This window comes from Pleurodeles waltl, chromosome 4_1 (genome assembly GCF_031143425.1).
Source record: "Pleurodeles waltl isolate 20211129_DDA chromosome 4_1, aPleWal1.hap1.20221129, whole genome shotgun sequence".
Taxonomy (NCBI): Eukaryota; Metazoa; Chordata; class Amphibia; order Caudata; family Salamandridae; genus Pleurodeles; species Pleurodeles waltl.
The window spans coordinates 1011547883-1011575573 of NC_090442.1; the positions used below are offsets into that span (position 1 = coordinate 1011547883).

Sequence of the window (27691 nt, forward strand, 5' to 3'; positions counted from 1 at the left end):
TGCTATCAAGGGCCTCCAAACATTGTAATACAAATAGAGATCTTATATTACAGCAGGTTCAAATCAACTGCATAAATCAAGGAGCAGTTTTAGGTTGATATTGTGCTAGGTCCTCCATAGAGTCACAATTCACAAAGTATGGGAAAGGGGAGAAGAGGGTGGGTAGAAAAAAAACGGGGGGAGGCGAACAACTATGATATATATTCAAAACCAGGTGAGTGTACTACAAGTCAAAGTTAGTGGTGTAGATAAGTGCTGCGAATTCAGTGATGTAGTAATGTACAACATAGTTGTCCCATGTGCTATGTGTATAATATGTTCAGCTTGGAAGTCGAGTGCTGGGGGGAGTCAAGTAAATAACTGGAGTGCTTAAAGCTTCGGTGGCTTAAAGCAAGTGCATTCTATATGGGTGAGGTCTTTTCTTAGGGGTGCCACACAGATTGAAATTTAGCTATGGTTCTATTGAGGTTATGGGGGAGTTGTTCTGTTCAATTAAATAGACAATGCACTCTTTTTTTGATACTTCAAATAATACGAATAGTAATGCCTCCTTGGTAGGTTAAGTGTGTGAGCAAGGGTATCGCCTTCTGATCATAGGCGTTAATACAAATAACTGGTTGCTGTAGGAGGCTGGCCTGGCTTATAGTGGGTACCTTGTGGTACTTATACCTTGTGCCAGGTCCAGTTATCCCTTATTAGTAGAATAGAGGTGTTTCTAGCAGCTTAGGCTGTTAGAGGTAGCTATGGCAAAGCAGCTTAGGCTCAACTGAGAGAAATGCAAAGCTCCTACTATATCACTTATATCATATAGCACAATATCATAAGAAAACACAATACTCTAGAGTTACTAAAAATAAAGGTACTTTATTTTAGTGACAATATGCCAAAATTATCTCAGAGGATACACAAATTATATGTACACACAAAACAGGTAAGTAACAGTAAGAAAAGTAGTGCAAACAATGTAGAATCACAATAGGATGCAATAGGTAGACATATGCCTAGGGTCAACACAAACCATATATTCCAAAAGTGGAATGCGAATCACGAATGGACCCCAGCCCTATGGGAGGTTGTAGAGGGTTGATGGGACTGTGAGAAAACAGTAAGGGTGTCCAAAATACCCCACCCCAAGACCCTGAAAAGTAGGAGTAAAGGTACTACCTCAGAAAGACACAATAGTCGTGATAGGGGGTTCTGCAAGAACCACAAGCACCAGCAAAATACTGAAGACTGATTCCTGGACCTGAGGCCCTGTATGGGGACCAAGTCCAAGAGTCACGAAAGTGTCCAGGGGGGGCAGGAGCCCACAAAACCCCGGATGAAGGTGCAAAAGGGGTGCCTCCGGGTGGAAGAAGCCTAAGATTCTGTAACAATGAAAAGGGCTAAGAACTTCTCCTTCGGATGGAAGATGTCCCACGGCGTGCTGGAGGTTGCAGAAGTGTTTCCATGCAGAAATACCGCAAACAAGCCTTGCTAGCTGCAAGAGTTGCAGTTGAGGTTTTTGGGTGCTGCTGGGGACCAGGAAGGACCAGGATGTCGTCTCTTGGAGGAGGAGACAGGGGGGGGCGCTCAGGAACTCAGAGAGCCCCCACAGAAGCAGGCAGCACCCGCAGAAGTACTGGAACAGGCACTTAGAAGATCTGAGGACAGCGGTCGACTCAGAGTTACAAAAGAGGGTCCCACGACATCGGAGTCCAACTCAGCGAGTTGTGCAATGCAGGACGGAGTGCTGGGGACCCAGGCTAGGCTGTGCACAAAGGAATCCTTGGAGAAGTGCACAAAAGCCAGAGCAGCTGCAAATCACGCAGTACACAGGTTTGCTGTCTGGCGTGGGGAGGCAAGGACTTACCTCAACCAACTTTGGACAGAAGGGCCACTGGACTGTGGGAGACACTTGGACCCAGCTCCTGTGTTCCAGGGACCACGCTCGTCAGGATGAGAGGGGGACCAGAGGACCGGTGCTGCAGAAGTTTGGTGCCTGCGTTGGCAGGGGGAAGATTCCGTCTTCTTGGCTTCCAGTGCAGGGTGAAGGCAGAGAGCCCTCATAGCATGCGCCACCAGGAAACAGTCGAGAAAGCCGGCAGGATGAGGTGCTACAATGTTGCTGGTAGTCGTCTTGCTACTTTGTTGCGGTTTTGCAGGCGTCCTGGAGCAGTCAGCGGTCGATCCTTGGCAGAAGTCGAAGAGGGAAGTGCAGAGGAACTCTGGTGAGCTCTTGCATTCGTTATCTGAGGAATAGCCCAGAGGAGAGACCCTAAATAGCCAGAAAAGGAGGTTTGGCTACTAAGAAAGGAGGCTTGGCTACTGAAAGAGGTAAGCACCTATCCGGAGGGGTCTCTGACGTCACCTGCTGGCATTGGCCACTCAGAGCAGCCCATTGTGCCCCAACACCTCTGAACCCAAGATGGCAGAGGTCTGGGACACACTGGAGGAGCTCTGGGCACCTCCCCTGGGAGGTACTGGTCAGGGGAGTAGTCACTCCCCTTTCCTTTGTACAGTTTCGTGCCAGAGCAGGGCTGGGGGATCCCTGAACCGGTGTAGACTGGCTTATGCAGAGATGGGCACCATCTGTGCCCATCAAAGCATTTCCAGAGGCTGGGGTAGGCTACTCTTCCCCAGCCCTCCACACCTATTTCCAAAGGGAGAGGGTGTAACACCCTCTCTTAGGAAATCCTTTGTTCTGCCTTCCTGGGATTGTGCTGCCCAGACCCCAGGGGGGCAGAAACCTGTCTGAGGGGTTGGCAGCAGCTGCAGTGGAAACCCCAGAAAGGCAGTTTGGCAGTACCTGGGTTCTGATGCATGGAATTGTCCCCCCAATACCAGAATGGTATTGGGGGGACAATTCCATGATCCTAGACATGTTACATGGCCATGTTCGGAGTTACCATGGTGAAGCTACATATAGGTATTGACCTATATGTAGTGCATGCGTGTAATGGTGTCCTCGCACTCACAAAGTCTGGGGAATATGCCCTGAACAATGTGGGGGCACCTTGGCTAGTGCCAGGGTGCCCACACACTAAGTAACTTGGCACCTAACCTTCACCTAGTGAGGGTTAGACATACAGGTGGCTTATAAGTTACTTAAGTGCAGTGAAAACTGGCTGTGAAGTAACGTGGACATTATTTCACTCAGGCTGCAGTGGCAGTCCTGTGTAAGAATTGTCTGAGCTCCCTAATGGTGGCAAAAGAAATGCTGCAGCCGATAGGGATCTCCTGGAACCCTGGGTACCTAGGTACCATATACAAGGGAATTATAAGGGTGTTCCAGTGTGCCAATGAGAATTGGTAAAATTAGTCACTAGCCGGCAGTGACCATTTTAAAGCAGAGAGAGAGCATAAACACTGAGGTTCTAGTTAGCAGAGCCTCAGTGATACGGCACCACACAGGGAACACATACAGGCCACAAACGTATGAGCACTGGGGTCCTGGCTAGCAGGATCCCAGTGACACAAATCAAACATACTGACAACATAGGGTTTTCACTATGAGCACTGGTCCCTGGCTAGCAGGATCCCAGTGAGACAGTAAAAACACCCTGACATATACTCATAAACAGGCCAAAAGAGGGGGTAACAAGGCTAGTAAGAGGCTACCTTCCTACAGTTGCGCTATCTTCTTTCCCGGAGCAATAGCCCCTACGTGCACCCAAAATGGGTTGAAGTTTAATTTCTTCAAATTATTTAGAATAATTCCTTAAAATTGATAGACGCACTTTGCCAATTGCAGTAAGTTTTCATAAGGTTTAGTCTTTGCCAAAACATATATTTCATCACAGAGTATGTAAACACCCATCCTTGGGCATATGGTATTATAGCATTCACATGTACTATTGATCATATGAACATTCAGTAATCCTGATGCATTTTGGGCAAATGCCCTTCTTCAAATGCTACGTTTTCCTAATAATCAAACAAAACGAATAATAAACAGAAAATAAGTCCACAGGACTGAAGAACAGCATAGATAGATTGGTGACTGTTAGGGTGCCTGAGAGAGCAAACAGCTGGACCCTTCATCAGATGTGAAAGAAAAGTGCCACTCGTTACCCAGGGTTTTGAAAATTCGATGCAACAATTGATCATATTACGTTCATGTTGGTAAGAAGCAGCCAGCTCAGGAGATAATGCTGCTAGTCAAATCTTAGGTCTGAAGTAGATTAAACTGCCTTCATTGCTTCTTATTAACATTCATCTGATGATGGATCCCGCTTTATCTGCCCAGGTACCCTAACGGTCAACCATGTATTTGTTTTTCTTTAGTCCTGTGAGCTCCATTTCTGTTTATTATTCGTATTGTTTGCTTCTTAGGAAAATATATCACCTGAAAAAGAGCATTTGCCTGAAATGCCTCAAGATTGAGTGTTCATGTATAAATGATAAATACTACATGTGGATGCTATAACATCATGGACCAAAGATGAATGTTTACTCATGTTTGTGATGTAGTATAAGTTTTGGCAAAGAATAAACCTTATGGAATTTACTGCAGTTAGCGAAGTGCATCTGTCAAGTTTAAGGAATTATTCAAAATAATTGGAAAAAATGTAACTACAAGTCCCAGTTTGGGGACTCACAGTAGTTCATGTAGGGGACAAGGCTCCTGGGAAGGAGACAGCGCACCCAGAGTTGTTCCATTGCCATCAAGTGCCGTAGGCTGGAAACCACTGGGCCATGGAGATGGGACCTGTCTGCTTCCAAGCCAGGGTCACAAGTTGCCGTGCCGCCTGGAGCCTGGAGCCAGTAAGTGCCCACTCATTGTGGGTCATCGCTTCTACTGGAACATGTTTGTATGCTGATTCCCTGAGGGAGAGCCTGGGGTATATTTTGAGTATGTCTTGCCTCAACTTTTTAGGTGATATGCCCTTCGAAGTAGTCGTGTGCCATGCCGATTGGTAGGGGTGAGTGTAGGGGTGCGTGGAGTGCTGAAGCATGCAATATATGTTGGAGATGAGCCCTCACAAACCATCGTAGTCTGTCTCCAATTTCTCAAAGGGAGTGTATGAGCGAACAACCTCAGGATAAACCGAGAGGTGGAGCGCCCAGTGTTGCAGCTGATAATGAAGAGAAGAGTGCATTCAAGCCTCTTAGGCAATATCTTAGTGAACAACTAGTAAAAGCTGACTGATAAACCATCTGGCCCAGGGCTTGGACTGCATCACAGAGCTCTTCTACCATGACCTGAGCATCAAGGCTCCCCAAGTAGTGAGAGTATAGGGGCTCCCACTCGCATGCAGCTAAATAGTCCCCGATCAGAGCAGACTGTGCCTCTTTGCAATCATAGAGGGTCTAGTAATATTCATGAAACTCCCTTCATTTATTGCGTCCAGTGGATGCCCAGCCTCTATCTGCTGTCTGAAGTTATACAATGTGCGCATTAGCACGTGCCTTGTGTAGCCTGCAAGCCAGGAGTGTGCTCATGTCACCTTATTCATAAAATCATTTTTAAAGCACTAGAAGGAACTGTTTGGCACTGTTTGTCCTGTGGCACCAAAGTTGGCCATGTAGGATGGCGAGCTGTCTTTTATTGCACTGGGTGGGTGTTATTTTGTCCTTCTGTTCCAGAGCCTTAATCTTGGCCATCAAGTTGGTTTCAGCTAGTCTGGTTTCCCTCCCTCATGTTATAGTCACTGAGGAACTCACCTCCCCATCACCCCCCCACTCCCTCCCCCAGGTGGTGACTTTGAACTCATCCCATAGCATATAGAGTGATACATCCTGTAGGGTGTTGTGAGCGAAGTCCTTGGTGATCCTCTTGCATGCCTCCTCCACATCAACAGGGTGCTGAAGAAGTCGAGGTAGACATCATTGTAAGGGGCCCCTAGGAGGGGAGATGGCGGGGACCATATCAATTCAGTGTGGGCGTGGTCCGATATAGAGATGTCTGAGATCTCAGTAGTATCAAGGTTGCGAAGGGGAAAGTGCGTTATTAAGACAGTTGTTAGGAAATATGAGGTGTGGACATGAGAAAAGAATGAATAGTCATGTACATTAGGATGTTTTATAGCGCCAAGCGTCCAAATGCCCTAACTCCACTATGTCCCTTTTGAACTGAGCTGACATGGCCCCTGTGCCTTGGTAGATGGTTGCTCTTTTGTCCATTGTCAGGTCCTATACCAAGTTAAAGTCGCTGCATACTCTACCTCTGTTAGTTGTCCCCACAGAGTGCGTCAGTGATTTGAGTCTTGTGCTGTGTTTGAGGCGTATATATTGAGGGGCATCAGTTGCTGTTCCTCACAGAACAGGTGCAGTGTTTAGATACAGCCTTATCTATCTCTCACCACATTAATGATAGTGGAGCTGAAGTTTGCCTTGCATTAAAGATCCAGCCCCAGTGTTTGTGGTAGTGTAAGCCCAATGGCACATAGGATATTTTGCATTTGCCATTCTGTGTCTGTCAGTCGCCCAAAAGGTGAGTCTCCTGAAGAAATATGATGTCAGGATTGTGGTGTAAGATATATCCCCCAAACCTGTTTCCATTTGCTCGGGGAGTTAAGCCCCCGGTCCTTATGGGAGAGTAGTTTGCTACCTATCACCATATTCAGGGAGATGTGATCAGGTGACTTATGGGCGTATGCAGTGCTAATGATAGTGTTCCACATAGGCAGAGGATAGGGCATGAATGGCTTGTGGTCCCCTGGTGTCAATAGATTGTCCAAAATTGCCTGTTCATATCTACTGTAGCTCACATTTATTGTTTGACCTGAAATAAAGGGATAGGGAAGACCAACCAAAAAACATGGACCAGCGGGGTCCAACATTTGTGTCAGCTTCCTATGGAGACCAGCACAGGGGTCCCTACATCTTACCAGAGCAGTCACACTTTCGGAGTGCATTGCATGAGCAGTAGACCATCTGATGGAGTCCAAATTCAAGTGCAGGCGGTCAATGATGAAGTTCTTGCAGCCCCTGTGAACTGATACCTCCACCAGATACGAATGCAAGCAAAGTGTCAGTCCCACCAGCATGGGTTGGGTGAGTCGTGCCACTTTAGTTTCACTTCTGTTACAAGGAGCCTGAGGTGGAAGGTGCCAGAGAGGTGTCTATTTCGATGTTTCAGAGGTGCTAAATGATATCCTGTATCGTCTCATGAGCTGTAGTCTCGGCTTGATGTTTGTCCAGGTGACGGGGTTTTATTGTGGTCCAGACAGGCTTTAGATAGTCCCTGAAATGGCCATGGGTTGAAGAGGCAGCCATGTCCCGGTAACTGTTTTGCCTCAGCCAGGGAGTGCAGAGACCACTTCTTGCCAAGTGAAGAGTAGCTCAAAGGGGTGTCCTCATTGGTACCAGATTGCTATTTCCCACAGCTTCTCTGGCTTGAAGTCTTTTCTGTATCACAATGTGACAGGGAGAGGTCCCGATAGAGATGGCTTGTGTGTCCTTTAAACACTAACTCAGCTTTGTTTCTGGAGGCTCAAGCGATAGCCTCTTTTTCAGTGAAAAAGTGAACGTGTGTCAAAATGTCAGGAATTGAGTCTGAGTGCTCTGGGACTGAGGCCACTCGGTGTGTCCTATCAAGGATTGGGAGGGATTGGGGGGTGCATCGTTATCATTACCCCTTATTGTTTAGAGGAATTCAGCCATGAATGCCATAATGTCACTGCCTTGTGCCATCCGACCTCCTTCCCCCTCTGGATGCTCCAGTGATGCAGATGTTGTTCCGACTGGGCCTGTTTTCCAAGTCCTTTTGTTTGGTTTGGAGGGCAAAGTGTTGCTCCTCAAGGGCTGTTACCTATCGCCATAGCATTTCTTGATCCTCAGGTCTGCTATCCTCTCTACCCTCCAAATCATCTACTTGCTCCCCCATTCCCAATCTCAGAAACATCCCTCTTTATATCCCTAATGCAGGCCTCAAGATCTGCCTTAATCGACCCTATTTTAGGGTCTCCTCTACTATGTTCTGGAGGATCCTTTTGTTCAACTTCTGCAGGAGTGGGCTTGCTTCAGAGGGAGGTCACCAGTATATCTTTGATAGACTTGGAGCACAGCATGACGACCACAAGCACTCAGCCAGAGAGGAGTAAGTAGAGCCTGTTTGGGAGCATGCCTCTATGCTGTCTCCCAGAGATATATTGTCCACTGCCCCTGTTGGAGTGCATGACCTTGTAGGGAGTTGAGAAAGATTGCATGTGGGCACAAGGTGATCATGTGTGTCTCTCAGGTGTGGTCCATTGGCGTAAGTGAGGAGAGACCTGCAGCAAAATATCAGGCGGCTACGGCGGGATCAGTCTAGTGTGTCAGTATATGTCCTGCCCGCTTGCTAGGATAGGTTCATACCCACAGCCGGCGATTAGCGAGGGGGTTTGACAGCCCCAGTGGCCGAATGAAAGTATCCACCACCCTGTGCCTGAATGTCCTAGGCGTGTGTTTGGAGCGTGAGGTGTTGATTCCTGTTTTCTGCCACCCCTGATTAATCAGGAATTCCTCCAGTCAATGGGGCCCCAGGTGAGAGAGGCCGTCTGAGTTCTTGTGCGCTGTCTGGTGTGAGCTATCTACTTAAAGTTGTCTGGTGGGGAGGAGCCAAAATGGCGGCCGGGACGGTCGCTTGATCTGAGCGCTCCGTCCCCGGCTAGCTCGAAACATCCTGAAAGGCGCCCCCCCCCGCGGCCTGGTTGCGACGGCCGGGACGGCGGCTCGACCGGGGGAGACCGGGGCGCCCAATTTGACCCGCAAGCGCCCCTCGGTGCGCGGGTGGACCGGGGCTGGGACTTGCGAGCTCGCACCGGGTGCGGCGCTGAGACGGAGGAGCTGCGTCTGCGGCCCCGATCGCGCCCTTGCCCGGCACGGCTGCCTCCCACTTCCGGGCTTGCTCGTGGCCAGGGGGGCTGAAGAGCCGCGGTCAAAACGGACCGCGCTGCAGATTTTGCTGGACGCCCCGGGGCGTGTGAAGCTGGTGCCGGCCTGAGGGGCTGGGGCGCCATTTTGAATTTCGCCGCGGCAGTGGCCGCGTGTACATGTTGCAGAGGAACGGAGAAGGGGCACTCCAGCCCGGCAACGAATACGCACAGCAGCGGCGGCCCAGCAGGCTACGGGGGTTACCAGTGCATAGTCTAAGGAACGAGGTGAGGAGGGCACCTGAGAAGGGGAGGAACACCAAAACTAAGCTGTGGGGAAAAACTTTTGGAATGCTAGACAACCCCCCCCACCCCACCCCACCTCCTCATTAACACAAGAGGGCAAGATTGATGCGGACCGCGTGCTCCCGTGAGCTCGGACTAATTAACCAGCACAGAACGGACGGCTTGGGCAGACCGCGGGCGCGTGGCCTGCCCTGGACTCCCCTGCAATGGGCCCCTGCCGCGACTGTCCCTAACTGAACTAAGCCCATCTGTGGCACCTGGCGTTCGTCCTGATCTGCGGTCTCTCACGAGCGCCACCACCTCTCCCGGCCCTTAAACACTCCTCCCCTCTATCTGAGGGAGCCTCTGGCACCAAGCCCTGCCATCACACTGGAGGAAGCAAGTGTTCCCTCCCAGCTTCTACACCCTCCGCACACTCCGGTGGGCCCGGAGGACAGCCCCGCAAGAACTCAACGCCGGAATATCGAATCAATTAATGACTGCAGCATTTGTCATTGAATACCGAGGCCACAATAGGCCTGAATAAGGCTAAACTGTCCCTTGGCTTGGCTGGCCAATCTCACGCTCTTAATGCCAGATGTGTACTCCATGCCCAGGCCACTCAGTAAAAGTTTAAAACAACGAATCAGGAAGATTAAAAGTGCGAAATCACTGCAGATTGGGAGGTAATCTCAGAACAGCCAAAATGGCCGGCAGAGCCAAATCAACCAAGAACCCAGACTGAACCACTCAAGTGATGACGCCTACTGACCAACAATCTAGCCCATCCCTACAGTCACTGGAAAGCACACTTCTTGCGCACTCTGCTCAGTTCGAGAAAGTATTGCAGGCAATACTGGACACTAAGTCATCTTTGGAAGGCAGAATCGATGCAGTCGCGCAAGACTTGAACCTATTACGAGTGGATCATCGAAACCTAGCTGAAAAAGTGAAAACAACTGAAGCTGAAATAGCCGACCTAACTCCAATAGCGCAAGGGAACCAAAAACAGATTCAGCGCATGGATGAGGAGTTGAAGATACTTTGGAGAAGATCGGAGGAAATGGAGAGCAGGGCGCGCCGCAACAACGTGAGGTTTCTGGGCTTTCCAGAAGGTATGCGTCAACCGGAATCAGAAATTTCCCTAGAGCAGTGGCTAATCAAGGAGGTGTTAAATGGGGCTCCATCCAAGTTTTTTTCAGTCGAAAGGGCTTACAGAATCCCGGGCAGACCTCCGGCTCCCGGCCAGTCCCCCAGGCCATTGATTGCCAGGTTTTTGAACTACAGAGACCGAGACGCAATATTGCAACAATTCCGCAGTAAAGGCCCATTCAAGTATGAAGACTCGAACATTAACGCTTACCCAGACTTTACGCAAGAGGTGCAGAACCAACGTAATTCTTTTGTCAAAATCAAGCAACGCCTGCGGGAACATAACATAAAATATGCCTTGCTCTTCCCAGCCAAGCTAAGGGTAGTGATGGAGGACCGTACTCATATATTCACCAACCCCGAAGATGCCTGGACATGGCTGCATGCCAAGGGCCTTTCACACCCCCAGGAGGATGATGAGGGGGACGAGAAATGGCAAAAACCCGCTGCAAGGAAGCGATCCAAAAGGCGCACCAGAGGCCAGCCCAATGATTGGCAAGCAGCAGAAGAAAGAGCAAAAGTGCTAAAAGAGACGCCGTTACACATGCAAAGTCACAGTACAACAGCTAGAGGTCTTTCAGAGCTGGGATCGGACTCCGACACGGCCAGCTCCGCATCCACGATAACAGGAGAACTAGGCGGGCCGAAGGTCACCCCAAGAACCGCGGACGAACTTTAAACTATTCGTACAGGCCCAGAGAGACTTCCAGTGATGATGCTTGTAACTTGAAAATTTGCAGAGACTTTGCGGCATCGCCGAGACGCGGGGACAAAGTGCCTTCAACAATATGCATCTTTGTTATAAACACTAAGCTAAGTGATTGGGGGCATAAGAAGGTGGTACATGATGGATGGGCGGGGCCAGAGGGAACAGATTTATGCCAAGGGGGGGGCGCCTGACGATATTGGCAGACTAAGTCTGCGGCACGATGTGAGCCCCTTACAAGAGCCACATCTGTACGATATGAGAATCCCACTATGCAAATCCAACTGGATAAGAGTTATTTCACACATTTTTAAGTTTTGTAGTTTCACTGTAGCTGTAAGTAGTATAGGGGGTTTAATTAGGGGGGTGGGGATTAACAGTTTAGTAGAAATGCAAGGACCGGAATTACTTAATGCACGAAATATATACCTGCACCCGCTATATTTAAATATCAGCTATAGAAAGGCAGGGACCAGGCGGGCCAACTTTAAAGCCCAGACCCTCAACACAGCAACACATCCCCAGAACCCCATATGATATCTTCCCGAAATAATACTAAAAACCAGTATATTATATTAACATGGAATATCAGGGGTCTTGGGGCGCTGAGCAAAAGGGCTAGAGTGTACGCTCGACTTAAGACTAGGAGTGCATATCGCTATCTTGCAAGAGACACACATGTTAGAGGGGGACCTACGCGACCTGCACACGAGGTGGGGAGGCCAGTTGATAGGCACAACATACTCGGCCTTTGCAAGGGGGGTGTTGATCTGGATAGCGGCAGGAGTTCCATTCCTCTTGTCATCACACAAGATAGATCAGGGAGGGAGGTACGTAGTAGTGGAGGGCAGGCTAGACGGCAGACAAATGGCGGTGGTTGGGGTATACGCTCCAAACAGTGGCATCACAGGCTTTCTCACCACTCTCACCCCAACGTTGCTGTCCCACCCCATGCCCCTAGCCATCTGGGGCGGTGATTTTAACAGTACCCCATCAGCAACATTGGACAGAACCAGTGCCTACCCGAGCGCACCAACTAATAGGAAGCCCATAGGTCCCCTGCAAGAATGGGCAAGCATTATGGGACTTCACGACGTATGGCGACTAGGCCACCCAGAGCAAAAAGAATATTCATTTTACTCGGTACCACATAACACTCACACTAGAATAGACATAGTATGGGGTAATCACGAAATAGGGGCACTGGTCACTGAATCTGAATACTTAGCAAAGACGATCTCGGATCATGCGCCTCTGAGAGTAACACTGAATTGGGGTAGGACACGTCAGGCAATCCCCACTTGGAGATTCCAGGCGGAGGCTCTACAAGATCAAGCATTCGCCACAACATTGGGGAAATCTATAGGCCAATATTGGGAAATAAACGCTATGTCTGCAACAACTCGGGCGATAGAATGGGATGCCCATAAGGTAGTAGCACGCGGAGTATGTATGTCCACTACGTGGGGAGTGAGACGCTCTTTACAGGCGGAAATTAGCAAACTAGAGAAGGAGCTAAGGATTGCGGAAAAGCGGTAGCACTAGGGGAATCCTCAAAGAAAAGCGCTCAAAATATAATGATGCAGATAGCAGGCTCCGCTGTCACGACTACAGCTATTATTTAACTAGGTTGCAAACGGAAGGAGATAGATCAAGTAGAATGCTAGCATGGCTACTTCGCGAAGATAGACAGCAAGCCCCGATAGGTGCCATCCGGGTGGACGCGCATGAGATGGCTACTACACAAGTAGAAACAAACGAGACGTTTAGGAATTACTACTCAAACTTATACACTAAACGCACCTCATGCACAGTTACACAACTTGAGGTTTTTCTGGCAGACTCCCTCCTACCCCAACTATCACAAACAGATAGAGATGCAATCGAAACCCCCATAACAACAGAAGAAATAGAACTAGCCCTTGCACAGCTGCCCAGGAACAAAGCGCCGGGCGCAGACGGCCTCCCCTTGGAATATTATAAAGCCTATCTACCCAGCCTGAAATCCCATCTGCTGGGAGTGTTCCAAGAGGCGTGGACTAAAGAAAGCTTACCTATATCTCAAAGGGAAGCTATGATAGTGGTACTCCCTAAACCGGGCCGAGACCATACGGATGTTAAATCTTATAGACCATTATCGCTATTAAATACAGACTGCAAAATATTAGGCAAAATATTAGCTAATAGATTAGCTCCCCTCACGCACTCATTGATTCACGCAGATCAAAATGGCTTCATCCCACAGCGTAACACCTTCCTAAATATTCGCAGATTGCTGAGTATAATAGGAGACACCCCCAAGATTGCACAAGAGGAAATAGTGCTCTCACTAGACATAGAAAAGGCTTTTGATACGCTGGAATGGGACTTCCTGATGGCCATGATGGCCCGCATGGGAATAGGCCCTAATTACATCCGTTGGGTCCGGACATTGTATTCTTATCCAAGTGCGAGGGTGAAGTCGGGCGGGGTGATTTCTGATAGTTTCCCGATCTCCAGGGGGACACGGCAGGGATGTCCCCTATCCCCGCTATTGTTTGCCATAGCAATGGAACCGTTAGCGGCAAAAATACGCCTCATGGAACACGAATGGGGAATTATTAGGAATGGGTTATATCACACTGTCTCATTATATGCAGATGATGCTTTGATATATATCAGGAACAGTTGTGCAGTTATCCCATCTGTAATATCTTTATTGGCTGAATTTGGAGGCCTGTCTGGCCTTGTGGTAAACTGGGAGAAGTCCTGTGTGTTCCCCCTGGCAAAAAGGGCCCCCAATAATCAAGACCCCCCAGAAGTAGGGGACCTAAAGTGGTGCCCGACAACATTTAAATATCTTGGGATAAACATATATCATGTCATAGAAGACTTAAGAGACGGGAACCTGGGGAGGGCGCTAATTTCCATAAAAGGCTCCCTACAATTCTGGAACAAGCTCCCGCTCTCGCCACCCGGCAAGGTGGCGATTGTCAATATGTTGATTCTACCTAGGCTCCTATATTATTTTGCGGCCCTGCCGATAACTATTCCCAAAAGTTTCTTCGGCAATTTAAATACAGCACTACTACAGCTCATTTGGGGTGGTGGCAGAGCACGAGTGGCGCTAACCACATTGCAATGCCCGCTGGATAATGGTGGCCTGGGAACTCCGAATTTTGAAAGATACTATGCAGCCGCACAACTTCAGTGGGTTCAATACTGGATCCACAGACCAGAGCAAGCAGAACCCAGGAGCCTAGAGTCTCGGCGGAACGGGACCCCCCTCATAAATTGGCTGACGTCTAAGCCCCCCAAAGCGGTACTGGTCAACCCTTTGCTTGCAGTTGCGCATGCATGTTGGACTAAATATGTGCAAAAAGGAGCGGATAAGCTTCCTTACTCCCCACACATACCGCTAAATTATCTATTGGCGGGGACTGCAGCTGGAATGCAAGCTGCAAAGCTGTGGAGTGAAGCAGGAATACAGACAATAGGAGACTGCTTTGAAGACGGCAAATTAATGACGTTCGAGGCTCTCCAGGCCCTTACGGAGATAAATCCAGGTCAGTTCCTGACATACCACGCCGTATGTCACGAAATTAGGAAAATATGGGGGGTGGGCACTTCGGAACCAGAGATTTCCCCAGTGCTCCACCAGCTTCTACAACACAGCGATCAAACAAAAATAATATCCAATCTATACAGAATCCTCAATAAGACTCCTGATCCACAGGCAGGGAAAGCATGGGATAGATGGAATGCAGTACTCCCCACCCCGATCCCACAGGCAGACTGGCCAAAGGCCTTGTCCCACATCCGAGGCGTGTCAAGGAATCCCAGATTTAGATATACCCAATTCAACTACACGCATCAAACATATCTTTCCCCAGCCAGAATAAAGCGCATGTTCCCCGATTCAGTACCAGTATGCCCAAGATGCAAAACACCGTCAGCACCCTTCTACCATATGGTATGGGATTGCCCTAATGTACAAACGGCCTGGGCGGAGGTGGTAAGGGAAGTATTTGAGCTAACGGGACTTGCACTGATAGCAGACCCTGGGTCCTGCCTGCTGGGATTGAGAAAGAGACCAAAAAAACAGACACCTGCACAAATTTATAGACTTGACCTTTTTAATGTACAAAAGATTAATAGCAATACACTGGAAAGCCCCCAAGGCTCCCGATTTGAAATCCTGGTACTTTCTAATAATACGTTGGGCTCGCACTGAATACCAGGTACTAAAAAGGATGGTGCATGAAGGGCGACAACACACAGGATGCTCCACTTGGGAGAATCTGGTAACAAAATTGGAGGCCAAAAACGATGAGATGCCTCCTTGAACTGGGGTACATATATTAGCAATAACCACGACATAAATCCCCCTGCATCCCCCGTTACGGAAACAAAGCCCATTAGGGCATCCAGGCACCACAGCACATGCACATCATCTCTTTCCCTCTCTCTAGTAATAATAATCCATCAAATCTTCGTCACCACAGCACCAGCGATGCATGAGGAGCAGGAAAACAGGGTTGCTATCTGCATATACTAATCCGGATGGTGCCCTCATTAGGAAGCCAGGGAACCCACGCACGCAAAACAAGGCCCACACTGGTCACGAGCGAATGCCTATATTAAATAAATAATAAAGGATAAACCCATGGAGGGTGCAGTCAGAAATGATACTGTAAAACCAGAAGTGTTCCGTGATGTGCACATTGGGGGGGGGTTTGTGATTGTTAAATGACCTAGATATTAGTTATTGTATTGGTTTATCCTGTGGTTGCAAATTGAACAATTTGTATTATATTTTGAAATATAAAACGAATAAAAAATATTAAAAAAAAAAAAAAAAAGTTGTCTGGTGTGCAAAGGTCGGGAAGAGGGCTCCTTTCGCTGTGTTCAGTGTGGACATCAGAGCCACCCGGAGGTGCCGTGCACACCCTGGGGAGTCCAAGGGGAGCAGTGACAAAATTGCACTAGTTGCTACTCTGTGCAAGGGGCTCTTGCTGTTGTATGGGAGTTAGCTCTTAGGCAAAGGTCCAGCTTTAGAATAGGGCTGGTGCAGCCCTCAGTCCCTCTAATGTGAGCAGGCCCCTGTTACTATTCGCCTAATGGTGGTCTTAAGCTGCCATGGCTGTCGGTCGCAGCAGTGGAAGCCCGGCTCCTGGATCACCACCATGCCTCACTTGGGGATCAAATATGGAGAGTGAGGGAGGTCTCCAGGTGCTGCGCTGTCTTTCTTGAGCACCTTTTCTGCTGCGCTCCGAATCTCCCCGGGCAGGTGGCAATCAGCAGTCATAAGCACCAAGTAGTCCCGCCCACATGCTGGGACACTGGAGAACTTTTTTCACAATATGTCTTCTTTAGTGTAGATGTTTGCCTTTCTTCGGGAAAGCCTGCAGAGTAATTTAAGAGAGAAAAATATTATGCAGCCTATAGGAACAGGCTACAATGGCCCAATTATTCATCTTGTACTTAAAAAGAGGCCAGGAGATTACAGGGAGTGCAGAATTATTAGGCAAATTAGTATTTTGACCACATCATCCTCTTTATGCATGTTGTCTTACTCCAAGCTGTATAGGCTCGAAAGCCTACTACCAATTAAGCATATTAGGTGATGTGCATCTCTGTAATGAGAAGGGGTGTGGTCTAATGACATCAACACCCTATATCAGGTGTGCATAATTATTAGGCAACTTCCTTTCCTTTGGCAAAATGGGTCAAAAGAAGGACTTGACAGGCTCAGAAAAGTCAAAAATAGTGAGATATCTTGCAGAGGGATGCAGCACTCTTAAAATTGCAAAGCTTCTGAAGCGTGATCATCGAACAATCAAGCGTTTCATTCAAAATAGTCAACAGGGTCGCAAGAAGCGTGTGGAAAAACCAAGGCGCAAAATAACTGCCCATGAACTGAGAAAAGTCAAGCGTGCAGCTGCCACGATGCCACTTGCCACCAGTTTGGCCATATTTCAGAGCTGCAACATCACTGGAGTGCCCAAAAGCACAAGGTGTGCAATACTCAGAGACATGGCCAAGGTAAGAAAGGCTGAAAGACGACCACCACTGAACAAGACACACAAGCTGAAACGTCAAGACTGGGCCAAGAAATATCTCAAGACTGATTTTTCTAAGGTTTTATGGACTGATGAAATGAGAGTGAGTCTTGATGGGCCAGATGGATGGGCCCGTGGCTGGATTGGTAAAGGACAGAGAGCTCCAGTCCGACTCAGACGCCAGCAAGGTGGAGGTGGAGTACTGGTTTGGGCTGGTATCATCAAAGATGAGCTTGTGGGGCCTTTTCGGGTTGAGGATGGAGTCAAGCTCAACTCCCAGTCCTACTGCCAGTTCCTGGAAGACACCTTCTTCAAGCAGTGGTACAGGAAGAAGTCTGCATCCTTCAAGAAAAACATGATTTTCATGCAGGACAATGCTCCATCACACGCGTCCAAGTACTCCACAGCGTGGCTGGCAAGAAAGGGTATAAAAGAAGGAAATCTAATGACATGGCCTCCTTGTTCACCTGATCTGAACCCCATTGAGAACCTGTGGTCCATCATCAAATGTGAGATTTACAAGGAGGGAAAGCAGTACACCTCTCTGAACAGTGTCTGGGAGGCTGTGGTTGCTGCTGCACGCAATGTTGATGGTGAACAGATCAAAACACTGACAGAATCCATGGATGGCAGGCTTTTGAGTGTCCTTGCAAAGAAAGGTGGCTATATTGGTCACTGATTTGTTTTTGTTTTGTTTTTGAATGTCAGAAATGTATATTTGTGAATGTTGAGATGTTATATTGGTTTCACTGGTAATAATAAATAATTGAAATGGGTATATATTTTTTTTTGTTAAGTTGCCTAATAATTATGCACAGTGATAGTCACCTGCACACACAGATATCCCCCTAACATAGCTAAAACTAAAAACAAACTAAAAACTACTTCCAAAAATATTCAGCTTTGATATTAATGAGTTTTTTGGGTTCATTGAGAACATGGTTGTTGTTCAATAATAAAATTAATCCTCAAAAATACAACTTGCCTAATAATTCTGCACTCCCTGTATGTATGTATATAATTTCATGATGTTTTTGTAAAAACAACAAATGTCTCTCACAAACCCTTTTTTGGTAGCACAGAGATTAATTAAAGCAGGACAGTGTAGCCCCATAGGCTGCCATTAGGCTGAGTTAAAAATAGAGGCTGTGCCTTTAAGGACCCAGTGACCACCATTATTCCATCATGCTGAGCAGGTAGCAGTTGCTTCACTTCTTTCTTCTGGCTCCTGCTGACAGGACCCTGGAGCATTGAGCTCAGCCAATTTGTAGCTTTTTCCTCAAAATGTTCAACTAAATTTCATTGACAACCATTTCATTAGAAGTTTTTGGTCTCTTCCTGCCTTTTTCTGTTTTCTCCTGACAAACAATAGAGGTATTTTAATAGAAAAAAATGCCATTTCTATTTGGCAAATACCCAACCTGTGGGAGAAAAATGGCCAAGACAGACCCTCATGATGTGTGTATTCCCTGCCTCCCAGAAAAATGCATTGGTCCCTGTTGACATCAAGAGCATTGACGTCGAGGAGAGGTACAGTGCCTACCTGTTCTCCATCTATCTATGGTTCGACGTCAAGGAAGCACCTCAGATCAGTATGAACATCAGTAACACCACTGTCTATCCGTAGGCCTCGCTCGACGTCAAGGAGCCCATCGACTACAATAGCCTCAAGACGGTCGCCATTTAGATAACTTTCAAAGATCTCCATCAAGGCATATTTCGATGTCGACACCGTCGGCGATCACCATAGACAAGCAGGTCGACATTGAGGATGGTCGACTTTGAAAACCCTTTCAATGTCGTCTAGGCTACAGGAGGCAAAAAAGAATAGAAGACTTATCTTCACCAGTCACTTCATGACCCAGATCTCAGTCTAGATCATGCCATCATTCTAGGTACTATTGTCACAGCCCAAGGCACATTCTCCTCTGAAGATCTCGGTGAAGAAATCATACAGACACGTCTTCCACTTCTACTGGATGATATTCAAAGTTTCAGGACTATAATCATAAAGTTTTCAGACTCTCCAGGCATATCATTGGTGGATGATGTCACGACATTTCAAAAGGAGAGTGGTGGAACTTAACATTCCTATGTCGACACTCAAGCGACATCAGTCATTTTTTAGACTCTACAGCTCAAGTCAGCATCAAGGTCTTTGCTGCCTCTAGTGCAGGGTCTTCTTGAACATGCTTTGGATTTCTTCCTGACACCAGTCTGTTAAGCCAGCTCCATCTAGGCTTCAAAAGAAGTATCACACTACCGAGCAAGATTCTACTTTCCACCAAACACATCCTACATCAGACTCGGTGATTGTAAAAGCAGCAAAGAAGCAATGTACCACTACTACCACTTCTACAGTGCTTCTTGATAAAGCTAGTCGGAACTTAGACTCAGTGAGTCACAAAGTGTGCATATAAGTACTGCCCCAGTGTTGCTCTTAAAAGACAAACTTGGCGTTGCCTTACATCCCTCAAGCTAGAATCACAGCAGAGAATATTAAACCTCCCATTCTCCAGTCCGACTCTTTTCAGAAGCCACACAGATGATGAGATGTCACGAATGAAAGCCGAAATGAAGACTCTGAAGGCAGTCGGCTTAGAGAGACCCAGAGATCAAAGAATCTTTCCCTCCCAACCAACGCCCTTTATATACGCAGAGGGTTCAAACCCCTCATTCATATCAAGGATGCCAACAAGGTGGTGGACAGAAACAGCACCAATGACCTCGTCAAACATACCAGAGGAAGCAGACTAAACGATGGTCCACTTAGCAGCCCAGTCAAGGAAGCAACCATCCATCAGGGACAAAACCCTGAACTATTACTTCCCCCCTTCTGTTACCCGCTCCAGTGGGGAAAGCATATCTTGTTATCTAGCAGAATGGGAAAACATAAGAAAAGACTCCTGGGTTCTGAATATTGTATAAAATGGATATTCTCAGGCTCACCAGTCCTCCACAGTCCATCCTTCTGAAGCCATCCAGCTTCCAACTCCCACTGTCCCTATCAGAAGTCAACATCCTCTTAGAAAAGCAGGCAGTGGAACCCGTTCTTTACAACAAGGGACTGGCATTTATTCCAGGTACTTTCTGGTGAAAAAGAAAGACAAGAACAAAGTCATACCCATACTTGACCTCAAAACAACCAACAAGTGGATTCGGTGAGAAAAGTTCTGTATGATGTCATTACACCAAATATATCACCAATTACACCAGGGGGATTGGCTGTGTTCCATCGACCTTCAAGACACATATTTCCATAGTCCAATTGCCAGAAAGCATATCAAGTTCTTGAGATGCTTAGTGTGACAAGACCACTATCAGTACAGAGTACTTCCATTTGGTCTCAAGTCTGCACCCAGAATGTTCTCAAACTACATGGCAGCAGTGGCTGCCCATCTCAGGAAGCACAAAATATTCATCTACCCTTACCTAGGCAATTGGTTAATTGAGGTGTCCACTTCTCAGGAAGCTCAGTTTCACTATGCAGTCTCCTTCAAAGACTAGGCCTTATTATAAGCTTCACCAAATCAATGTCTGTCCCCGGTTCAAACCTTACCTCATCTGGGGGCCTCCATCTATACAATACAGGCAAGAGTGTGTCCTTTGGAGGAGAGATGCATAGTGATCCTTCTGAAGTGTCACACTCTCATGACAGCTTCTCATTCAGCAGGGAGAACAGTATCCTTTCTCCTCTGCTCTATGGACTCCTGCATCTTCCTCACACCTAATGCCCGTCTCCATGCAAGAATGTCTAGAAGACCAATAGGACCAACTGACGGGCACATAGAAAGACGGGATAGACTTATCCCCGTCCTGCGAAGCTGTCCCTCAAATGGTGGTGCTCTACAAAGAACCTGTTCGAGGGATGCTTTTTCATCAGGAGGTTCTTCCTCCTCAAACAGTAGTGACAGATAACCTCACTGCTGGGATGCGAAGCCCACATGGATCACTTCAAGATCCAGGGCAAGAGGTCACAGAGAGAGACGACATGACACATAATCAGTCTCCTAGAGCTACATGAGATCCATCTAGTGCTGAAGGCATTTCTACCGTTGTTCAGGTCCCACTGCTTGTTCAGACAGACAGTACAACCACCATGTACTACCTTAACAAGCAGGGTGATATGAGGTCCAGGCCCCTGTCAGTTGAGGTCCAAACAATCTGGAAATGGGCAATAGCCTTGGACCCAACGATCATCGGAACTCACCTTCCAGGTGTGCAAAATGCTCAAGGAGACTCTCTAAGCAGAATTCAACAAAAAAATCAAGAATAGCTCTTACATGATGAGATCATACAAAACATTTTTCAGCTTTGGGACACCCCTGCCATCGACTTGTTCACCACAGCAGAAAACAAAAAATGCAGAGGTACTTCCAGTCAGGGACAGTGTGGAATGCCCTATGGATCAGCTGGTTTGGCAGATTTCTTTACACGTTTCCGCTGATTACCTTAATTCCATCAGTGATTATCAAGCTGTCCCACTTTAGAGCTAAGATGATCCTAATATCTCCAGAGTGGTCACGTCAGTGGTGGTTCACAGATCTCCTTCACCAGTCCCTCCATCCATATGCCAAGCAGACTAGACCTGCTAATGGAGTTCAGAGGCCAGATGTTACATCCCAATCGCTCCTCTCTGAATTTGGCAGCATGACTCCTGAGCTAGTGCAGTACAGACACTTGAATCTGCAGCAGGATTGTATGGCTGTTCTTTGAGAGGATAAGCGGCCTTCCACAAATTCTGCCTATTGAAGTGGAAGAGATTTTGCATCTGGTGTTTCTCTAAGAATGTGAACCTTACATCTTGCCGGGAAGGTGTAATTCTTCCATAATTACTCCAGCTGGCAAAATATGGCTTGCAATTTTCTTCTATAAAGGTTCACCTAGCAGCTCTTACTGCCTACAGAAAATGTCTTTCATAAACCTCTTTTTTGCAAAAGCGCCACCATTCAAAGATTTTCTAGAAGAGTTGAAGGTTTTCTCTCCTATTATGCGTCCTTCACCACCCTGGGAGCTCAATATTGTTCTCGCTCGTCGGATCTCTTTGAGCCTATTCACAAGCCTCCCTGCAACACCTTTTTAGGAACACAGCTTTCTTTGTAGCAATAACATCAGCTCACAGGGTTAGCGGGATCCAATTGCTTTGTTCTAACGAACCACACACAGTCTTCCACTCTAGCAAAGTGGGTATGGTGCCGGAGAACCACCAACAAGCCTTGGCAAATGAAAAAGAAGAGTTGCAAGGCTGAAGAGGACCAGCAAGGTCCAGGGAACTCAACCCAAGTAAGGGACTCCAGGGTGACTCTCAGCAGTCTGGAGAGTCACAAGAAGAGGATGCAGCCCCCACAGGCAACCTACTGGCAGCAGGCACATCAAGTCGCAGTGAGGCCCACTCAGCACGCCTGAAGAGGAGTTCCACGTCGCTGGAGCAGCAGCAGAGAGGAGACTGTGCTTGGCAGGAAGAAATGCTGGGGGCCGGGGCTACACGGCGACAGGAGATCCGTTAGAGCAGGAGCAAACAAGCCATAGTAGCTGCAAGAGTTGCGGTGCACAGGGGTACTGTCCTGCAAGAAGAGGCAAGCGCTTACCGTTTCCAAAGTTGAACAGCTGGCAATGAGGACCAAGGGGACCACTCCATACCACCACCTGTGATGCAGCATCCACACAGTTCTGATGGAGAGCAGATCCATGCAGCCGGTCTAAGATGCAGGGGAGTGACTCCTTCCCACCAAGGAAGATTCCTTCTTAATTCTTGGTGCTGGCTGGAGTCTTGTCGACCTCAGAGGATGCACAGCAGGGGAAATGTTGTAGTTGCTGGAAGGAGCCGGAGAAACAATGTTGCACAGTGGAGTCGTCACTGGAGTTGCATATTGCTGGTTCCTGAAGAATTCAGTTGCAGATCCAGTGGCCAGAAGATGAAATAAACAATGCAGAGGAGTCCTGGTGGAATCTTGCACGTCGTCTGCGGACCCACCCAGGAGGGAGATCCTAAATAGCCCACAAAGGGGGACTAGTCACCTAGCAAGGTGATCGCCTATCAGGAGGGGGCTGTGACGTCACCTGCCTGACCTGGCCACTCAGAGGCTCTCAGGGGCCTTTGCACATGTTGGATTCAAGGTGGCAGAATCAAGTGGCCACCTGAAGGAGCTCTGGGCACCACCCCTGGGGTGTTGATGGACAGGGGAGTGGTCACTCCACTTTCCTTGATCCAGTTTCGACCCAGAGCAGGGACCAAGGGTATCTGGACTGGTGCAAACCAGTTTATGCAAGGAGGGCACCAAATGTGCCCTTCAAAGCATACGAGTGGCCTGGGGAGGCTACCCTTCCCAAGCCATGTAACACTTATTTCCAAGGGGAGAGGGTGTTGCCTCCCTCTCCCACAGGAAATCCTTTGTTCCACTTTCCCCTGCTTGAGCTGGTCAAGCACCATGAGGGCAGAAACCTGTCTGTGAGATGACTGGTAGGAGCAATACTGTATAGAATCATACAACCAATACTGACAACAGTATTGGGGTATGATTCCAACATGTTTGATACCAAACATGCCCAGAATCAGAGTTACCATTATTTAGCTGGACTCCGGTAGTGACCTGTGTCCAGTACACGGGTAAAATGGCTTCCCCGTACTGACAAAGTCCAGTGCAATGGAACTGGTGTTTGTAGGAGCACCTCTGCTCATGGAAGAGTGCCCTTAGACACAGGTACCTACACCCTGCCCTCTGGGCTAGGAGAGCCTACCACATAGGTGATTTAGTGCCCTGGTGCAGTGATCTGTGGTGAAACGGTGCATGCATCTTTTCACACAAGCTGCAATGGCAGGCCTGCAGACACATTTTGCATGGGCTCCCATGGGCGGCACAATACATGTTGCAGCCCATGGGGAACCCCTGGTCTCCCATTGCCCTGGGTACCTAAATACCATATACTAGGGACTTATATGGGGTTACCAGTATGCCAATTGTGGGGTGTGCAAAGTCCTAAACAACCAAATATAGAGGGAGAGAGCAGAATCACTGGTTAGTAGGACTCCAGTGAAAACAGCCCAGGCATACTGATAGCAGGTAAAAAGTTCGAGTAACCATGCCAAAAATAGGTTACTTTCCTACACAGTCTACGATAAAGTTGCCTACTTTCAACCACAAGGTGCTCCAGCAAAGGAAAAGCCTTCTTTGATACTTACTTTGCTACTGCAGTATCTAAAGTGACCATCAAAATCTCCAAAATCAGAAGGTTCCACAACAGTCAGTCACCCTCAGTCAGAAGACAAATGTAAGCTGAAGATCAACAGGCCTTTAAGACATAAGAGGGTCGTAATCTGTGGTAATTTAAATGTTTGATCTTGATAGAGGAGATGAAGCAATTTGCACAAAAACGTGGCACTAAGGCAAACAAAATTTCAGCTCAGCCACTTTGTAACTGATGAGAGAAGTGGTAGGAAAAACTGTTTGATTGTCAAAATCACTTGTAACAGAACTTAAACACTTATCAAACTGGTGGCATAAGACCAAGGAGATTTTCGCTCCAGAAATGCTAAATTGCAGGAACACTACAAAAAAGTAACCAGTTCCAGAATCTGTTTTGGACGGGAATAAATTGAAGCTTTTAATGCATAGTGTTTTTTGATGAAGCATGTGAACTAGAAGGGGAGAGCATGAGGTGTGGTGGTTCTGTTGTTACGGCTGATTAAATAGACAAATATCAAAGCAGAAGTGTATCTCACCCCTGGCAAGAGTAACTATGAGCTGGCATACATATGTGTATAAGCACTGCTACACACAGCAGTCTATGCCTGAATGGGTCCATGCATGCAGTGCAAAATAAGTTCTCACATACGTGTATCCTATATGGGTTCCATGTAAGAATTACCACTGTAAGAGCTTTAGAGTCTTCAGATATTTCACAAGAACTCAGTAATCTTCAAGTCAAATTCCATGCATAATGTTTTATATATAAAACCAACTGAACTAAAAACATTAGTATAATTCATGTTTAGAAGTCATCATCCAGTATTTAAAAATGGCCAAATATCAAAAATGTAATTTCAGAGAGCTCAAGATGACCACATACTGTTTTCCCAACATCTGTTTTGCTGCTGTTCACGTTTCTTCTTTTCCAACACTTTAATAAGGAAATGCAGGAGAAGATGCCTAACAAAGTTCTGACCTCCATGGCATGCTTTATTGCACCATCTTAGTCTAAGAAATGGTCCTTCTTTTTAGTGAATGGCTGTGGTCGCCAGCAAATTTGTGTAAGACTGGCGATACTCCAGCAAATGATTGCAGCCTTGGCCTGCTCTAGAGAATCCACCAAAGGCCTATGTGCCTGACAGATTAGTGACCACATGAGTACTGAGGGCCAACTCTCAAGACAACAGGAACTGAATTACCTCAAACAAAACTAGTATCTAGATGAGGCTACATCTCCATATGGGCACATCCGGAGCAATGGACTTTTGAGGGAGCAAGAAGTCAACCAGACAGCCTGAAATTTAACCAGAACACTTTCCTGTGCAAGTGTTCTGCACTGTGCGGTGGATGTAGCCTTACTAAATTGTATCACCACTAGCATGCAGACAGATGGATTTTTTTAAAGTGGATCTTTACATTTGACTTGTCTCTGGTAATAGGATTTTATAAATATTTGATCCAAACTTTTAATATATTGCATATTCAAATTCCATGTTACTATTACATTGCTTAATATCTTAACATATTTGCAAGCTCTTGACTGCACTTTTCCTGTCCATGAATTTGTCATTATGTTGTTAACCACCTTCTAATGGTCTAAATGTTTTGTTGACTGTTGGTCCAGCTGTCTTCCTATCATCAGTTTTTCAATTCATTTCATCATTTGTTTTTTATAATTTTGCTTCAGTTTCAGCCTCAAGGATACATAAATTATGATCAGCAATTTTCAGTTAAACTTACTTTGCAAACCAACCTGAACTGTTTGCTATTGTGGTTTCTACCATGCATCTTACTCTTGTGATCTTATTATCATAACTGTTGACTTTCCCAGAAGTGCACCTCCATATCTGAATTCTTTAAAAGGGCATGACATCCTATGATGTATAAAAATATATGGACGACAGCACTCAGAAACAGCAGGTAGCGATGGTGCCCAGATAAGGCCAGTCGAAGGAGGCTGACAAAGCACAGTTGGTGGAAGGAGAGTGTTGGGAGGGAGAAGAAAGATAAAACAAGCAAAGAGCAGCATAAATGGGACAGACCCATTACAAGAGAGGAGCCTGAAGGAGCGTTATCAAGCACATATTCGGAGACTTGGTGGGTGAACTGTGATGGGGCAAAGATGTGGTTCGAAGGAAAGGAAAACAATAAGAATAAGAGCAGAGAAGGAGACAGGGAGAGTTGGCTGAAGATAAAGTTGTATGGCCACAAAAGCAGAAATCGGAAGGGGATTGCATAGACTAAATGATGTGTTAAGGTGAAAGGACACAACGGAAATCGAGAGGGATGTGAACAGGGTACCTGGTGTGTGGCAAGCAGGAAAATGAGGAGAACCGTGTTCTTGCCAGTACATATGAGAAACGCATGTTATTCCTTACCCTTCAATCACATCCTTCAATGGGGTGTCATGGGTGTAATCCCCATTGAATTAAAGGTGACAAAATGGCAGGGGTCTGGCATGATATGTCCTAAATGCAACATCACTCATTTGAGTTAGAATAGGACTAAATCATCTCCTGCCTATCTCTCACTGTTTACCCATTTCTACTCTTGCAGCATGTGCTACTTTGCAACATATTTTTCTCTTTCAGAGATTGATATGAATTACATACAAAATATTACTAAAACCTTATATGTGTCTGTTTTTGTTTTAGCTCCCCCGCCACCTCCTTCCAGGGGAGGGCCACCCCCACCACCACCTCCCCACAATTCAGGTCCTCCACCGCCTCCGGTCAGAGGAAGAGGAGTGCCTCCACCACCTCCACCTCCTTCTAGAGCTCCAACTGCAGCACCTCCACCTCCACCACCTTTCAGGCCTGGCTCTTCTATGCCCCCTCCACCTCCAAACAGAGTGCACCCCACACCACCTCAGGCTCCGGCTGTTTCTTCACAGTGGGCCCCACCGCCACCTCCTCCTCTACCACCCTCAATGTCTGGGTCTGGTGCACCTCCCCCACCACCCCCTCCTCCTCCCCCACCTGGACCGCCTCCCCCACCTGGACCGTCTTCCGATGGTAATACGCAAGTTCCAGTTTCAGGATCAAAGTCTGCCCTCTTGGAGCAAATACGAGAAGGCGCTGCACTTAAGAAAGTGGATCAGAAAGAAAACAGACCTGTATCGGGCTTGGGAAGAGATGCACTACTAGATCAAATCAGACAAGGCATACAGTTAAAGTCTGTAAGTAAATACGGCATTCCTTTCATTTTGGCCTTTTATAAAATGTTTAGATAAATGTATTCAAAGAGGAACTACTTTATTTGCAACATAAACTAAGTTTATGGAATATCAAAATATGCATTGCTAGGCATGTTTGTGAACGTATGTTGTTATCCTCCATGAACACTAATTGTAAGCACATAGGTTTCCAAATATAATATGAACGTGAAGTTGAAACTAGTGTGTGTGTATATATAGGGGGTGGAGAAAGTTAAATTCAATATGATGTGACTTATTGCCGAAGATATTGGCCTTTGTTATCTTTAAGAAAAACTCAAACAATTTTTGCAAAAGGTTAACCGTACCATATTGACATGAGTGGCTGA

General features: G+C 47.0%; 1 protein-coding gene across 1 annotated transcript in view; it reads left to right on the forward strand.

Annotated features, from left to right (window-relative positions):
- The window catches only part of WASL (WASP like actin nucleation promoting factor), a 299023-nt gene that overhangs the window by 231276 nt on the left and 40056 nt on the right, over window positions 1–27691 (forward strand). The window contains exon 9 of the mRNA XM_069229876.1: window positions 26803–27326. Coding sequence (XP_069085977.1) covers window positions 26803–27326 — 524 coding nt within the window. The remainder of the gene's footprint in view (window positions 1–26802; window positions 27327–27691) is intronic.